The sequence below is a fragment of the Camarhynchus parvulus genome, chromosome 8 (genome assembly GCF_901933205.1).
Source record: "Camarhynchus parvulus chromosome 8, STF_HiC, whole genome shotgun sequence".
Lineage (NCBI taxonomy): Eukaryota > Metazoa > Chordata > Aves > Passeriformes > Thraupidae > Camarhynchus > Camarhynchus parvulus.
This window is the reverse complement of record NC_044578.1, coordinates 27556087-27574088: the sequence shown is the minus strand read 5'-3', so window position 1 is coordinate 27574088 and position 18002 is coordinate 27556087. Positions and strand designations below refer to the sequence as shown.

Genomic DNA, 18002 nt, shown 5'->3' with positions numbered 1-18002 from the left:
CATCCAGGTCCAGGTGCTCCCTAAGTGAGGAGAATCCACCCAAACCCAGGCATGGCAGGACACCTACCTGAAAGTATGACAGTGACGTTCAGTGCAATGAACAACCCACAGAACAATCCAACCCTGAATGTAGTCCAGGCTGGTACAGGCTGTGAACAAAGCCACAGCAGAATTAAGGTGAGGTAAACAGGTTATCAGCACAGTCAGATTAGTTTGCAGAACCAACTTAAAATCACAAACACAAGCTCCTGACCCCTGATTGCACTCTTGCTTTTGAAGTGAGGTTTTTTTAAGCTGTAAATGCTGTGTAATATTCTTGCCATGTTGAAACAGAGCTTGGGAGTCTCAATGGCCCTTGAAAAATATTCCAGACCACACAAACACTAAGCATATGCTTTTATTAGTACAAATTTCCTTTTACCATTTATCTCCTCCCTCCATTACCTTGTCTGCACGCATCAGGAACAGTAACCTATTTCCAAACCTTCCGGAACTAAAGCAGATTATCTGGCCCTGCCCCATGCACGCTCACATCAATTATTTCCACTGTTTCCTTCAGATGTTGAATCTGATTTGGCACCTTGACAAGTTGGAGGAGCAGCTTTGCTTCACAACCCCCATGTCTCACCTGAGCTGCTCCTAAGGGTGGAACACGCAGACGTTTCATTGCCTTCTGTCTGTCTCCATCTTCCAACTCGTTGGTCACCACTTCCTGAGGAGACAAAGATACACACCACTGAAGGTCACCTGGATGATGAGCACGTGGTCAAACCAAACCTAAAGGTTGGTTTCCATGTTAGAGGTGAGTTCTGGCCCAGTATTCTTTTAATACAAAGATGTGAAAAGCTCAGCATGGCAGAAGTTAAAGCTGCACTAGGCTTTGCCAAGGGAGAAGTTCCCAGCTGAAGAGAACATACCCATAATGATGTAAGCAGTGCCAGAAGGCAGTGGTGTTGCCCTGATTTTTTTAAGATTTTCTAAGCCTTCTGATGTTTACATTCTTGTAATGAACTTTTTCTCATACGTTCTGTAAATAACTTATTGTTTTGCAGTCTTTTATGGAGAAATTTAATGGACTGTTGTTTTGTCCAGTGTCATTGGAGAGGTGGCACTTTCACCCTCCAATCCACTGTCACTTTTGGAAATCTATAAATGTTGGAGTCAGAAATTAAAAAGTCTCTTTTACCCTGAAAGAGCAACATGTCTGTGTCATGCTATTTTGCATCCTACAGTGACACAGTGGCATTTCAAAATCAATTATTACCCACCTTGGTGGTAAATACAAGCTATAGAGAGGGCAAAACACTATGGGAGTTACAGTGTCATCGAACAGTTTGGGTTGGAAGGGACCTAAAGATCTTGTTCCAACCCTCTGCCATGGGTGCTTTCCACTAGAAAAGGTTTGCTCAGAGCTCCATCCAACCCGTGCTTGAACACTTCCAAAAACCAGCAGTGACCAAAACCCCCCTTTTTGGGGGGATTTTTGGCAGTTCCCAGGCCAGCCTCTTCACCTCTGTTTCGGAGATAAGCTGGTTGATCTTCTTGCAGGTGTAGAAGGGAGCCACCTCCACCTCGGCCACCCTCCACTCCGCCCCTCGTGTCGTCTCCAGGTTCTTGTCATGCTTCTTCAGGATCTTGCGGAAGCCGGTGAAGTTCAGGTTCTGCAGGCAAGGGAAAGAACATGCTGGCTTTTAAACCCCAGCCACCTCTTAAACCCCAGCCATCTCTTAAACCCATGCCATCTCCCAAGAAAAAGAAATGGTTCTCTCCCCAGTGCTAGCGACAAAGGAATCGTTAATGAGAATCAAAATGAGAATCAATCGTTAATGGGAATCAAAATGATTGCATTCCTTGTCAGGAAGTTTCTGAGTTCTTATTTTATTATAAGGAATATATAATCCTAGCAAATAAAATTAAAAATGTGCCATAAAAAGGGAGCTACCTAAAGCTTTTTATTTCCTGAAAAGCCAGATCACTTTCACTTTCCTCCTTTCTGCAAGAAGTGGCCTGATGCTACCCTGAAGACAAATAACCCTTAAGGGGTTTTCCCTCCTGAAAAATCTGAGCTACTGACTTCTTTAAACTTGACACTGGTTTCAAATCAAGTCCTCCAGGTAAATTCATTATAGAAGGGAAATCTTTGTATAAAAGTTGTCAGTGTTGCAGATTAAATCCAGACAAGTGCATCCCCACAGCAGCATGTTTTTTCACAGAGTATGTTGCACAATGACTGCAAAACCAGCTTAGGCTTGCAGATGCGGGAGATGTAATTTTCCAGTCTGTAGAGACAAGCACACAACGCTTAAAACAAGAATCAACTGTTGATTTCCAAGTTATAGATGATCCCTGATTCAACACCCATGTATGGTACCTGAGACAGGCAGAGCTCATCACACAGCAGCAATTGCTGTGGCACAATGTGTTTGCAATCCTGCATTTCATTGTGCAGGAAGTGCTGCCTAAAAACCTCAATATTTCATTCAAACAACAGCAGAAACACAGAGAGACTATGGCAAGACTCACTTCTGAAAAAAGCTTAGAGAGCAGCTTGGAAAGAAAACCAGGGAAAACAGCAAAATCTAATGTCCTGGGGAGAGGCACCAACTACTCAGTGAAATTATTTCCAATGTAATTATGCTTAGAGTGATTTAATGCCAGACCCTCCCATCTAGGTGGGAAATGAGGCTGGGGAGACAGGAGCAGGAAGCCAAAGCAATAATGACCTGCCTCATTGCAGACAAGAGACTTTAATTACTTTCTATTGGAAAAGCCAGCATTCCACGCCAAGGAGAGCAGAAATTTCACATGAAAAACTGCAACAAAAGGATGCTTTTGGTCAGGGACCTTTCTGTGGCCTGAAATAACATCCCTTCATCTGCCATGGGTACAATCCCTAAATCTGGGGTGCCCTGGCTGGCTGGGATATGTTTATACCAGACACCCTAAAACTTCTCCAGGGGCATTTCATCCTCTGGCTGCAAAAATTCTGCAACCTCAAAGTGCATGATAAAAGCACTGCTGGTCACAGTGATGCTTCTGACAAGGAACACACAGTGATGGGACTGTGGAACAGAACAAATATCATTTCTGCAGTCTGATATTTTGCTATTCTTGCTGCTTTTATTTGGCAAGGGGCCTTCTCCAAGCCTGACCTCCATTTGTGCTGCATTTTGTGGAGAAAAAAGCCAAAAAACAACCCCAAACAAACAAACAAAAAATAAAACCAACCAAAAACCCTCCACAGACAACAAACAGTGCAACTTAGGCACTAATATAATGCACCATCAAGTAGAATCCAACAGGAGACTCAAATATCTTTGCTTATATATATTAGGAAATGCACTAGCAAGGTAATTTAATAAAACTGGTTCAGCCTCTATTATTCACTCAATAAATGCACTATATTATACACAGAATAAGTAGCTAAATATCATATGCTTGATTTCTCAGCATTTGTTTGTCCTAAAACACAGCATTTCAAATATATAGATTTTTTTAAGTATATACACACTCTAGAAGAATACACTGCTGCTAAGTATAAATTCATTTTATCAGAAGTTTAATCATTTAAACATGCAAGAGCTGCCCTGAAGACTGCTTATAGCTGCATTTGACAGTTGGTTTGTGTACCTCAGGAATGAATGCATTTGTTCACCCCTAAGAGACTGAGGAATTTGCTTCAGGTGGATTTTCCTTCCTCTGTAACCCAAATCAAGGCATCAGCATTTCATCAAAGCCAGTTTGATATTTATAATGCTGCTGTTGATTTCATTTTTTATCTCCTACATGAAGGGTTCAGGTACATCATCCTCCCACCAGGTTATTGTTTTTTCTTCTCTCCAAAACTGCAAGAGCTTGAATATTCCTCATCGTTATACTCTAAGCTCAAGAGTGATTAACAACAGTAGTACTCTGGGATTTAGTTTTATCTCTGTTTTTGTGTTTGTATTCCTTGTCCTCAACTTCAATACCAATTTGAGGATATTTTTCTTATTCTCTCTCTGGAGTTGTGTTGTAGAGAGCAGCTCTTCTGCCTCTGCAAAGTGTGAAAAACCAGATGGGGTTTAGATCAATGTTTAGTAGACTTACAGTGGGTCTGGACTCATGGAAGCAAAAAGCAAAATTATCAGTGTGCAACCTGCCTTTCTACACTGAGGAATAGTAGGAGAAGATTTCCCAAGGGAATGATCAATGTTAGCCCCTATTTAAATTCTTCATCAAGCCTCAGAATTGATTTTTTTTGTAATTAAAAGTATAGCTGTCTTCTGTTAAAAGAGAAAATAAATGTAAGGGAAGAAATCACTGCAGGTGATGCTGCTTCACTCCATTCCTAAGAAGATACAGATACTCCACCTTTCCCAGGAATTTGAACTAGGAACTACCACCAATAGTTGAAACACTTTATTAAGAAACTCAGAGTTTCCAGACACATGCTCAAAGATAACACCACTGTAGGAGAGGTACAAATACTCAGAATTTTGGAAGAATAAGTTCTGTCCATACAGCAGAGTGGTATTCAATTTATTCTGACTGTGACTTTTGTTTAGTAAAATTCTGCAGTAAAGATCTGTCAAAGATCTAAATACAGATGCAGCCATTTTAAGCTCCAACATTCTTATTTAACAAGCTACAGCCCCTCACAGTAAAACATTTTAAAGCATTTCAGAGCATTTAACTCCAGAAGAGGTAGCCCAGCCAAAAATATATTAACAGCTTCAGATTTTTATTTCAAGATTTTTGGAACAAGATCAGCATCTGTAACCAAGCCAAAAACCCAAGTACAACTAAAGATTGGTTTGTTTTCATACCTCAAGGCAAATGAGCCTGTATCCTGCAGAAATCAAAATATATATCTTTTTAAATTGATGTTTTAGCAAGAAATTCTGATACAGCAAGGTCACAGCCACTACCATGGTAACGCCAAGAGGAAACAGAACATTGGGATTTCAAGTTTCAGGACAAATATAAGATAAAAGAGCTTCCTCCCCAGCCTACTCTGCATAGAACAACACACTACAGAAGGAAGAGGTCCTGCCTGGACAAAGGTGCTGGGGTCAGCCAGCCCAGAAAAGGAAGAAGTCCTTCAGCAGGTCAGCTTAGCACTTCTAGCTCAGTTAAAAGCAACCAGGTGTGCATTGCTACCTGTCTTTTCTTTAGAAGTGTTTAGGCCCCCCCCAAAAAGGAAGAAATAAATGAAAAACTGAGTGAGGCAACTCTGAAGGCTGACCTAGAACAGAGACTGGACAGAGCTAAAGAATAAAGTAGGGATTTAATAAAAGGCCTCAATGGACCCACCTTGGGCAGCACAAGAGCCACAGCCAAGATGAACAAAATGGTCACAAAATGGACAACTGGACATGGGGTCTCTTACTTTTATAAGTTCTGGTCCAATTAACTCCATTGCAGTTAGTTAATTGTCCAATTATAGCTTTAGGTTATGAAGTCCCATCCTGCTTGTTTCTCTCTCTTCAGCCCACGGTGTTTGTGCTCTTGGTGCTGAGATTTGGATCATTTGTCCTTGGTGCCCAGCTGGAGCAGGAATTGTTTTTTTTCCCTGCTCTGTGCACAGAGCTCACCATCCCCTCATATGAAGCCCAGACCCACACACTAAAGCAGCACAGAATCTGAAAACCACAAAAGCTCAAACCTGAGGCACCAAAGGACACACAAAGCACGGTGACGTTTACACACAGGGCCCTGCGGAAGCGCCGCCCTCAGCAGGTACCTGATAGTTCTGCAGCAGGATGAGGCTGAGGTAGAGCTCGCTGAAGGCCAATTTCAGGTCTCGGATGTTCCTGTGCTGGACCCGCTCCTCGTGGGACAGGTGGAAGACGGGTTTGCGGCGCCGCTGCAGCGTGGAGGCCCCGCTGGCCTCCTTCTGCGCGTCCAGGGTGGATTGCAGCTCGGTGCGGAGCGTGGTGAACCTGCGCTGCGCTTCCGCAAGCTTCTCTGTGGGCAGCGAGAGGGAAACGTCACCTGTCACAGCCCAGCCAGCCCCAAAAACACCCCAAAAATCAAAACCACCCCAAACATCCAGTGACATGGCTGTGGGTGAAACGCGCCGTGCTGCGTGGCCTTCCCCCATCGTGCGGTAACTCAAGCGCTCTGCGTGTTTCCCTTTTCACAGGATGGAATCACAGACTGGTTGGGTTAAAGATCATCTCATTCCAACCCCCTGCCATTGGCAGGGACACCTCCCATGTGTCTTGTCCAATCTCCCACGTGTGCCTTGTCCAATCTCCAGGGTCTGGGCAGCCACAGCTTCTCTGGGCAAACCTGTGCCAGGGTCTCAGCACCCTCAGAGGGAAGAATTTCTTCTTAATGTCTAATTCAAACCTGCCCTCTGTCAGTGCGAAGCCATTCCCCCCTGTCCTGGCACTCCAACTCCTTGCCCAAAGTCCCTCTCCAGCTCTCTTGGACCTTTTAGGCACAGGAAGGGGCTATAAGGGATCTCTGGAGCCTTCACTTCCCCAGTTGAACACCCCCAGCTCTCCCAGCCTATCTGAGCAGAGGTGCTCCAGTCCTCTGGACCCACTCTAATGGGTGTTTGTCCTTCTTGGGGCCATGTCCTTCCTGTGCTGTGAGCACCAGACCTGGATGCAGAACTCCAGATGTGGTCTCACAGGGACAGAGAAAAAGAGGAAACTTTCCTCATTGAACCTATGTAAAGCATGCAAGTTTTCAACAAAAAAAAATAATTAATAGGGTCAAAATCAAGGGGCTGCCCCTTCAGCAGAGACTAAAGCAGCATTAGCCAGGAACTGAGACCTTTCAGATTCCATCCCAGCTTTGATTTCTAGAGGATCTCAGTCCAGCACCACACAAATACCTGTTAGGGATGGAAGAGGTACCTGGGGACTGCAAACCAGCACAAGGACAGTGGGGCAGGCTTCCCCACATTGCCTGGACCCTAAATTAATTCTGCTTCATTTAGGGTCTCATCCAAATACCGAAGCACTGACCACACATCTATTCTGAGCACAACAGAAAAGCTGCTCCTCTTTCCCACATAAATCAAGTGCACCAGGAGCATTAGAGAAAAATCCTGTTAGACAATATTATGAAACATGACAGTGAGTAAGCAAAGCGTTTTTCAGATCTGTGCACCCACTACTGACTTTGTGTTTACTATCTTTTCATGTGACAGTAGGGAAATCAAAGAAGACAAACCCCACACTTCAAATGTGACACTGAATTTTGTTGCTCAGAGAGCAGCACGGCCCCTCTGCCAAGCTCCCAGCGACAGATAAACACAGCTCTGCTTTGATCAGGAGTTACAACACTGCTGGCTGCTGTACATGATCCACTGCAATAATTTATCCCTCTTTTCCTCACTTTAGAAGCACTGCCTTGTTATTTACTGATTAAAGAGGCCATCAGCCTGCACTTAAATGTCATTTTTATGTGTTTCCAGAATGAGTCTCTCTCTCTTCCTCACACCTCAAGTATGAAGAAGGTGTTCCTTTAAACATGCTGCTTTATGTACTGTCAGAAAACAATATTTTTGGCTAAATAACAACCTTTTAAAGCTAAAACCAGCATAGTTAAGACCATTATCGTTCTCTTTGTTCTGTACAACTGGCTCCTTCCAGGCTTTTTTTCCCCTGCTGAGCTTCAGTCACAGCTTTGGCATCTCTGTAGATAAGCAGGATCACAGAGAAGGGGTGTTGGTGTTGGCCAGGAAGATGCTGACCAGGTTCACAGTGTTGGAGCCACCTCCACCCAGCACTGCACCAGAAACCACAGAGCCACAAGGTCCCTCTACCACACAGAGCTCTGCCCCAACAGCCTCCTGGATGTCAATATAATTCTCTTCATTAGTATCTCACAGAACTCAATGATAATTCTCAATTGCTCCCCACTCAGATTTACTCTTCCTTTCTCTAACTCAATTCTGTTTAATTTTAAGAGCAAAACTACTCTGTAAATAATTTTGTATTTGTGCATAAGGTATTCGCTAGAAGGAGAATGCCTTTCCTAAGAAAAAATGGGGATCAAGATAGGAAATCAAGTACAGAGGAGCCTGAAACTCTAAACTTCTTGCTTATGAACTTTTATTAAAGGAAGAAGATTTAAAAAGCAGGAAAGGGCAACTCCTCTCTGGCAACTTCCACAGCTGCAAGGACTGCAGCAAACATGGGCAATGCAGCCCACAGTGAGAATTGTCTGCCCACAGCCTACAACCACATAATATTTGCCACAACAAGATCAGACTGCCAAAACAATAATCCCTCCCCACTTTGGGAACTCCCTCGGGAAGAAGGAACAGATATCTGTTCAAATCAAAAGCCTTCATATCAATAAAGCTCAGAAGTTCACTCTCTATATTGAAAACATTTATTAAACCATCTGTGATACACTGAAATTTCCTTTAAATCAAATCAGTAGATATGGAAGAGTTTAAATTAATATTTTCAATTGAAAGCACTGTTCCATTGTTCCTATGTCCAGAAAAATCCCAACATCCATCAGCCTAATAACACAATATTTAAAGAAAATACGATGCCTTGAAATATTTATATTTCATATTTATGACTGCAGCTATCCATAAAAAATGCCCCTCCTGAGAAACAGCCTTCCTGTCACCACCTCCTCTCTCCTGCACTGACTCTAGTTATCCCATGCACAAATCATTTCTTCTTATTAAAGTATGATTTTTTTACCATTGAGACTCAATGCTGAAGCAAAACAAAACAAAACAAAGTGTGCTGCTCTTCTGATAATCTCCTAGGGAATTGCCCAGGGAAACAGCAAAGCAGAACAGAAATTAATTTCTCAGTTTGCAGTGTACTCCAAAATCATTGAAGTGTCATATACCCCTGCCACTAATTTAGCACTGTCTATCACTAATTTAACATTCTGAAAGTGACTTTAAAAAAAAGTCACACAAGAGAGCTAAAAAAAAAAGCTTAGAAACTGGAACCACTCTTGTTTTGCAGCATTTTGCACGACCTGATGCCCACAGAGCCCTCAGCTCAAGTGTAATTTCGTGGCCAAGACTAACAAGAAATCCAAAACCAATAGTGGCAGACTTCAACAAAAGTGCTTGCCATGAAGCAGCAGCTTGGCCCAAAAAATGCTGCTAAAATCCTGACTAAAAGAGCCCAAAGTGTTATCACCTCAACTACGCAGCTCCAAGCTGGTTTTTGACTTCATTTTCCAAGTTTAAATGAAAGTTCACACATGAGGATGATGGAAAAAAGACTGTTGCACCAAGGAACCAGGAAAATTTCCCCCCAGATTCCAATTTACATGGGCATGGGTGTGATCAAAGGCTCTTCCACCAGACAGGAGGGGATCAACAGCCTGAGCCTCCTGCCAGCTACACATTTTAGCTTTAGCATTCCTCCCCTTCCCTACTTGTACATTTTATGTTCAATATTTTCCTTCCCAATTTAAAGCCAAGGTTTCCTACAAATAACAATTCCTAAATTAACCAAAGAAATGTTGCTGGCTACTGTTTAGCCAAGTCCTGATGATGGAGACGTAAAATATAACAAACCTGTCATGTAGAAAATCCCAAACACAAACCAAAACTGGCCACAGATAAAACTTTAGCACTTGAATAGTGTTTTGGTTTAGGGTAAATTTGGGAGAGAATCTCTGAAGGGGTTTTTTCTAAAGTAGGTTTAATCAGGTTTTTTCTTAATTGGTTCAGGAAAAATACTTATTTGGAGAAAAGTGGAAAAAACCTCTTTATTTCATAGGTAAAGAATTTACTAGTCTTAAAAAAATATTAAACAATAAAACCTCTTGTAGCTCTAAAAGAGATGATAAACTTAGAATTTTTGTGGGTTGTAGCTTGACTTATTTAGTCTCTTATCAGTCTCTTCAGTACTGGAAATGTGGCAGGCCAGCTTTGTAACTTTTGTAAGTTGTTGTGTAGGGTTTTATATGGTTGTTTTCTACTTTTGTTTTATTTCAATTAGTAAAATAATTCGAATAAATTAGAACTATTAGTAAAAAGAGTGTATGCAGCATTTACTAGGCATTCCTCTGCTGGAACCATCTGAAAATTTTCCTGCAATTCTTCTGTCTTTCAGCTGGGGATGGATCTTCTTGAGCACAGTCAAAAAAATTGCAAATTGCTTATCAAATCTGATTTAGTTAATGACAGTTTTCCTTTCCACTGAGCTGGGATGATGGGCTGGGGAATTAAGGGAATGTTTGAGGGGAGCACACAAGGAAGGGCAAGGAAAGGTTTTTGCAGCAGTGTTCCATGGAGGAATTGGGGTTCAGGACCAGGCCACCCCATGAGGATGAGGTTATTTGTGCTGTGGGTGATGCTCACTGAGGAGCCTTCAGCCTAGGGAAAGATGATGAGGAAATGAAGCAGTGATCAACAGAAAATTTGATTTTCTTGAAAAATGAACAATATTTACTGTAGTAAAGACAGGGGTGTAATAAGCTGTGTATTAAACCTATAATAAATAGGATGTGCCAGGTCATAATCCAAGCCAACACATGCCTGGAGTTACAATAGGGTCCAACATGACAAATTTCTGACAGGATCAAGGGTAGGAAGCACTGATGGAACATTTCTTGCTGCAGCTCAATGCTAATAACCCTAATAACAGGGTTTCCATTCTATGGAAGTCATGTCACTCTTCTGCTAATAAAAGCCTTATTTTAATCTTATCACAGGAGATTGTCAAATTACATGTATTCTCTCCTGGAACTTTTTGAAATGACAGCTAGCTGGGGAAAAAAAACCCAACCCTACCCTATGTTATTAATGCCATTTTAAACAATGCTGGAATGGGTGTGTGCATGTGGGTGCACGTGTGGCAGCAGGTCCTCATTAGGGGAAATTATAATCTGTATTGTGCATCTAAATTGACAGAACTTCCTGCACAGAGTCTAGCTCCCAGTGCACAGGATCTGATATGGCTCAGAAAGGAAGTTTCTGAGCATAAAACCCTCAGGTCTGGGATAGAAGCACAAGATGTCCCAGGGAAACAACACAGAGCAGTGCTCTGAGGTAGGTACGTATGAACTGCAGGCAGAAAAATTCCTATAAAGTGTAAAACCCAGCTGACCTAATAAAAAATTGCAATTTTACCTAAAAAACTGCCTCTTGTCCTGACACCCACTGTGCTCCAGGGAGCTGGGAGAGCAGGCACAGCCAGCCCCAACGAGATTTACTTCCCTAGATGGAAGCTGAGCAGAGGGAAGCTGCAGTGCTCAGCCACTGCATCCATCATGCTTTCAGCTCTCCTCAAGTTCACAACCCAGATCCTGGCTGGCAGTAAAAGAGCCAGCAATAAAGTCAGCACCCAATGGTTATGAAAATATTTTTGCACAATTCAGCTGTGCCTTTGTTATCAGATTCAAATCAGAACTAAAAAAGGCTACCATATTGTGGTGCAAATCCTGTTTATAGCACCAAGTTAATAAATCAACATATTAAGAGGAAGCCAATGCACTACTGTATCTACATTTAAATGCTTTTCTAGCTGAAACCCATTTTAAACCTCACCAAAAGAGGCTGAAAATCATCTGAAGTGTAATGGCAGGAGGAGCCAGAGCACACCAAGCCTTTTGCAGCAATTTTACAGGGTGAATATCCAATTCACCCGTTCTAAAGTTGTTTTCAGAACACAGGATGGGAAGGCAACTTTTGCAGAGGAAACAACAAAAAACAGCACTTGGTATATGACACCTAGAAATCCCCACTCTTACCATCACAACATTTTTACTTAAAATGCACAACCCAACTGGCACAACCCAATTGCTGCTGGATTTTGTACTCCAGAAAGCTGCAGGGGTTTCCGTGAGAGTTCAGTGTTCAAAAACTTGTTGGACCCATCAAGATGATCATAGACAGGCAAGCCCACGAGAGGTGTTCCTGCAGAAGCTCAGGAAACACCAGCTAGGAAGCTCAGCACACCTAAAATGTCACCAGGAGATTGTTAAAAAAAATAAATTGAAAGACTGTGCCCTTTAGTTAGAAGAGCATCTCCATAAAGTTCACCAGGATACTTTCAAAGTTCAAAGAAATGAAATCACCTGCCATTCATTCCCCCTCCAGGCAGGGTTAGCCAGGTTAACAGCAGAGTTGAGCTCCAGATCTGTGATTAAACCAGAGCAGTTTTCCACACAAACTCACCCTGTAATTACCTGGTGGCAGACCTGCCTCACCACTGTGGTTATCCTGAAAGTTTGGGACCTTCAGGCCCTTTTTCTGTTGTTGAATTTTCCACAAATACACACAAAATAAGCACCTTACCTGAATAGAAAATGTTGATTTTGGCAAGTTCTTTCTCACAGGTTTGGAAGAATTTCTCTTCAAACGTGGCAAAACATCTTTTCACCGTGTCCTCATCTGTGTCTACAAAACACAACAGAAAAACAAAGAAGTTGTAACAGAAGGACATAGGGACAATTTTACAAGTGGCTGCCATGGAAATAGTTCTTCAGAGCAAATCCACCATCTTTGTGCCATGCAGAGGAAGAAGAACAATCAAGTCCAAAGGGCTGGAGGGAACACATATTGGCTTGTCAAAGGAATTGCACTGAGACAGCACCCTGGCCAAAGTTCCCATCATCTTTTTGATCCTCCAAGTGCTATTTCAGACCTCACAACTCCATTTTGGCTTCAAAGACCGAGGCTGACCCTAAGTGTCCACTCCAGCTTGGAAAATATTCGTGTTCAGAAGGAAAACATCAAGTTTTTAATTGAAGCCTTCATCTGATCTTCCAGGAGGACTCACTGGCTTCAGCCACCATTTCCACCTTCTCATCAGGCTAATCCTTCAAATACAAACATAGATTCACAGCATACTAAAATCCATACAGAAAACTGTGTGGAAGCTTCCCTCCTGGAAAATAAAAGCTTTTCTCATAAGCAAAGTTGAAAGGAAAAGGCCTCAATTATTGTGATTGTGATCAGATCCACAGCTCTCCTTCACCCCACTGCTCGGCAACAGCTTTAGTTCTTCTGCAAGAACTACATACCATTCCATAATTAAAGTCAAAACTTGAAATTAAAGCAGCTATTCAGTCACCTTGTTGTAATAAAAAAATATAGTGCAGAATCTCAAAGACAGAATGCATTTTCTAGTAATTAAGAAATTAGTTTAATGAGTAAAAAAAAAAATCAAGACAGGCTATAATTACCAATTTCAGCACTGTCAAAAACCAAATGTTCCTAATGCTGAAGCAAAGCAGACTCTTCATACCCTCCCATAGTTACAGCCCCTGAATCTTCATGCACTCTCACAGATTGCAAGGGTTAGTGCTAACACAAACAAGAAAATTAAGATTTTATTATGGTCTCAACAACGTTGAGAAGCGGACCATAGAACCACAGAATTGCTTCAGGTTGGATTAAGATGAGTGAATGCAATCATTGGCAAGCCCACCACTAAACCATGTCTCCAAGTGACACATCCATGTTTTTGGAACACTTCCAGGGATGCTGATTCTACCAGATTCAAACAGATGTTGAAATAAATGCTATTAAATTGAGAAGACAAATGACTACAGTGAAGTTTCATTCACTATCACATACACATATTGGACTGTCATAACCAAGAATCTCTTTATTTTAGCATTAATTTCTAGGTAAAACCAACCTCAAGAGAATATTTAAATACAAAATTCCAACATTTCGATTTTTCTGGTTTAGCTCTGATATTAAGCACACAAATGTCAGTACCATTTTTAAGGGATGGTATGGAAAGAGCAAAGAACACACCACAAAACTGCAGTGCAGGGGCAACTTTGGAAGTCTGTCTTCTTTTGGAGTCTGATGATGCTTTAAAGAGTAAACAGAGAGAAAAGAACCAGTTCTGCCTGGTGTTTACAACTCCACCACCCAAGGGCTTGAAGAGAAGAATTCTCAAGGGCCCCAAAGCCTGTTCCAAACTCCAAGCTTTGGCTCCCAGGGTTATTTTCTTATCCAGTCATTATACTTGCAGCTCTGTGGCTACTCCTGAGGATGAGAACTCCCTCCCTGGAACAAACAAAGCCTGGAATGGCCCAGACAGGGCTTGGGCTCCTCTTTGCTGCAGGAGAACCACTGGAGGGTCACTCCAGCCCTGCTCTAGGGCTCTGGATCAAGGGTGAGCAATCCCATTCCACAGAGAGCTCCCACATGGATCCCTCCTCGTGGGCAGCCTGGGCACCACAGGCACAGAAAATAAAAAAATAACTTTTCTTTCTAATTGTGATGGTGTTCACAGGGGTCCGAGGATGAGGGAAGAGATGAGGATCTGACTCCATGTTTCAGAAGGCTGATTTATTATTTTATGATATATATTATATTAAAACTATACTAAAAGAATAGAAGAAAGGATTTCATCAGAAGACTAGCTAAGAATAGAAAAAGAAGGAATGAATAACAAAAGCTTCTGTCTCGGACAGAGAGTCCAAGCCAGCTGACTGTGATTGGCCATTAATTAGAAACAACCACATGAGACCAATCACAGAGGCACCTGTTGCATTCCACAGCAGCAGATAATCAATGTTTACATTTTGTTCCTGAGGCCTCTCAGCTTCTCAGGAGAAAAAAATCCTAAGGAAAGGATTTTTCAGAAAATATCATGGCTACACCTAACAGCAGAGTCACAGCAGTTACAACATCCCGGCCTGGGGCCCTCCCAGTAAAGCTGATCTGAACTTGCCTCCAAGACTGCCAAATCTGTGACCTGACAGCAAAGCACAAGCAGGGCAGGAGGGGTGAAGCAGCAGAAATTACCATGCAATACTAAAAATGCAGAGATTTTATTCACTAGGTGCCTGAAACTTTGCAAGTAATACTAATCAGGAGGTACCAAAGCAGAGGTGACTCTTTAAGGATGGACTTGAAAGGCAAATTCTCCAGCACAAAGAGTTTACACAGGTCTAGCAGAAAATTTTATCTAGAGGTGCTTTCTGACATGGGGGAACCAGCATTTCCTGCGCTTAAAAATAAGTCATAAAGAAATAAATGCACACAGGCTCGCTGCTTTCCTCTTCCAAACCTCTTCCACCACACTTTGCTTTTACGTTTCAGTGCATTCACAAAGTAATAGTAAGACCAAGCAAGTTTTTAAACTTCTGTCACTACCAAAGGATTAAAAAAAAACCCAAAAAACAAAACAAAACAAACAAAAACCAAAATCTCTTTCCGCATGGAATATACTTTTTGTCCATAAAGTCAAGCATGAATATTTCTGTGCAAACAAAACAGCACCTTCTAAGTGACCAAAAAGTTCAGTAAAGTAACATAGAGGTAAACTAACATAATTAATGCCAAATAACACAATTAATATCTTGTTTTGTAAATGATTGACCAGTTCAAGAAATTACAAATAAGTATGTTGAACAGTTTGACCATAATCTAAAGTTTAGAACAGGAAAATGGGCTTTGAACACAAATCAGTTCCTACTGGAAGCCCTTCCAAAACCCTTGAGATTAGGAATTCAAGTCTCTATCTCAACCTCAAAACACTGCTGACTCAGAGGAAAGCAAATTCCACATAAACTATTCAAAATCCCTCTCCAAATGTCAAATGCTGCCTTATAAAAGACATTTTGCAGGCCAGGGTAGATGCCAAACTTCAAAATAAATAAATAAATTTTAAAGATCAGGAATCTCTGTGAAGAAAAGGTTTCCCTTTGGTGCTGGTCCCACTGCAGCTCAGTCATTGAGCTGCAATAATAGACAAGTGCTGCCAAGGCTACTGCCTTTATTTATTTATTTATTCATTTATTTATTTCCCCCCCAAGGCTAGGACAGGACAAGGCTGTTTAGCCATGAGAAAATCACAGTGCCAGACCCCTGGCCTTGGCTTCAGGAGCTCCATGACAACAGGGGCTGTTTCTAAAAGGCATCCAGCTCTAGCTGCCAAGGAGGGCTGCCCTAACCCTCCTTTTGTTCTTTTTCTATACCTTTCATACTCCATTCACCCCCAGCTCCAAGCAGACTGCCTGATCAATACTGCACCTTCCAGACCTCATCCTCCAATACATTCCCTGGCCTGAATTAAATAAAAACCCACAGGAAGCCTGCAAATCTCTTGTTTTTTTACTTGCAAAGCCCAAAGCAGCAAGCAGCAATCTAGATCTACTCCCCTCTGCCACATTTTCAGGTTTGCAGAGAGCTCAGATGTTGGCACACCTAAAACAGAACCTGAAGTTGAAAAAATAACATCCAAATTACATCCCTAAGATGTCCCAAGCACTCATTTCTCAGTGTTCCTCTCAACTTTTCATTTAATTTCTCATTTTCTGCAGCTGTAGTCTATAAACAAATGATCAGCATCCCAGGCAGCTCTGCTCACTCACTCCCTTGCAAGAACACACCAGTAAAAGTTTTCTTTGTTAGAGCAGTGCCCTTTAAAATAATCATTTTTAATAAGCCCTCTACTCTTTATCATGCTGAATTTTAAAGAGCATTTAATTAAAAAAGATTAATTAGCTTTGTTATGAGATCAGCACAGGTGTAGTTCTCTGAATCACCTTCTGTTTGGCACAAAACAGCTCTATCTGAGTAATATTATTTCAACACTTTAGCTGCAGAGGAGGCAATTTGATTTATGAGGAGGCATCTGAAATCTAGTCAGTGAAATAAAAATAAAAATCAAGCTCAACATTGGCATTAAACACATCAAATAATACTGAACAGGTGATCACAAGTTTAACATCAGCACCACTTTGAATACACTAGTTTTTTAAATTTTTCCATATGCTGTACCCAGCACTCAACTAGGACTACAGCAACAGATCTGTGTTATGAAAAATTAACAATTTTTTGTTAATTACAATTAGCAAACAATTAGTAAAAAATTAGAAAACTATTCGTTTTCTTGTTTCTATAAAGACAGTAACTGCTTAGACTTCTAGGCCCAGTGGCACACTAGGGAAAAAAAGAAGAAAAAGCCACTTTTATTGCTACTCAAGACACTAAAAAGTGGGTCACTATAATGAAAACATGTATCTGTCTCCAAAATCCCATCAGCTTTGTCTGTCTACTCAACCATCACAATTCTCTCATACCCTTGACAGATCTGCAGCACCAAAATTCTCATTTCTCCAACCTTTTTACACAGCACAATGAGATTCTGCAGGTAAAAAAAAATCAGACTGTAAAGTCCCTTAATGCAAGGACTGAGATTATTATCTTTACAAAACCCTTTATTGCATTCTTAAACTCTAGTGTTTATTGGGGTATTTTTCCAAAGGAAAAGTTTTTCCACAAGGCAAATCCCTTTCTCACTTAGGTCAGCTGCAAATTGGATTATTTACTGAAACTTTCAGTAAATTAATTATTCACTATGAACTTTTATGTCCCATCTTGGGGCAAATAAAAGTTTGCTTGTACAGACTTTTACATGCCTTAAGTACAGCTAGAGAAATTTCTTCCTAGGACTTATTCTTGATGTAGGAAGAAAAGGGAAGCCAAATAAATAAAGGAACAACAACAAAAAAAATTCTGCTTGCAAATAAAGGAATATCTGTGTTCAGGGTATTCCACCCTACATATGTAATGGTGTGCATCTCTTCTGGGATTTATTCCATCCACCAAAAGTGGACCTCAAATTAAAATACTGTCAGATCATCAGGGAAGAAGCTTCTTGAGCTAGTTGATATTAAAAATAATGTCAAGAAAATTCAAAGCAGGCCATACCTGCTTTTGTGAGCCAGCACAGATGAGCTGGTCAGCTCTCCATTGAACAAATCCTTTAGCCCAAATTAGATCTGGTTATTAAATTATTGCCTTAAACCTAGCAATAAAAAGTGACCACTCAGGTAGCAAATGAGGCTGGCATTGCCTGCACATGCAGGGTTTATGTGTGGGCAGGGGAAGGAGGGGACAAGAACCACTGCCAGTCACCAACACAAGTTCTCTCAGGTTTTGCTTCACCATTTTGTTGTGAGTGAACAAAACCTATTCCAAAATACCTTTAGAAATTACAATTTTCAGATTGATAAAAATCCTGCTGGCCTTAGTTTTTAGACTCTATCACTGAAATCTTACAAGGAAAACCAGACAGATTCTTACAGCTGATTTGTTT

General features: G+C 41.3%; 1 protein-coding gene across 1 annotated transcript in view; it reads right to left on the bottom strand.

Annotated features, from left to right (window-relative positions):
• XPR1 (xenotropic and polytropic retrovirus receptor 1) overlaps positions 1-18002 on the bottom strand; it is a 113550-nt gene that overhangs the window by 32217 nt on the left and 63331 nt on the right. The window contains exons 3-7 of the mRNA XM_030953664.1: positions 12230-12331; positions 5726-5949; positions 1512-1661; positions 629-712; positions 68-149 (exon numbers count right to left, since the gene is read on the bottom strand). Coding sequence (XP_030809524.1) covers positions 68-149; positions 629-712; positions 1512-1661; positions 5726-5949; positions 12230-12331 — 642 coding nt within the window. The remainder of the gene's footprint in view (positions 1-67; positions 150-628; positions 713-1511; positions 1662-5725; positions 5950-12229; positions 12332-18002) is intronic.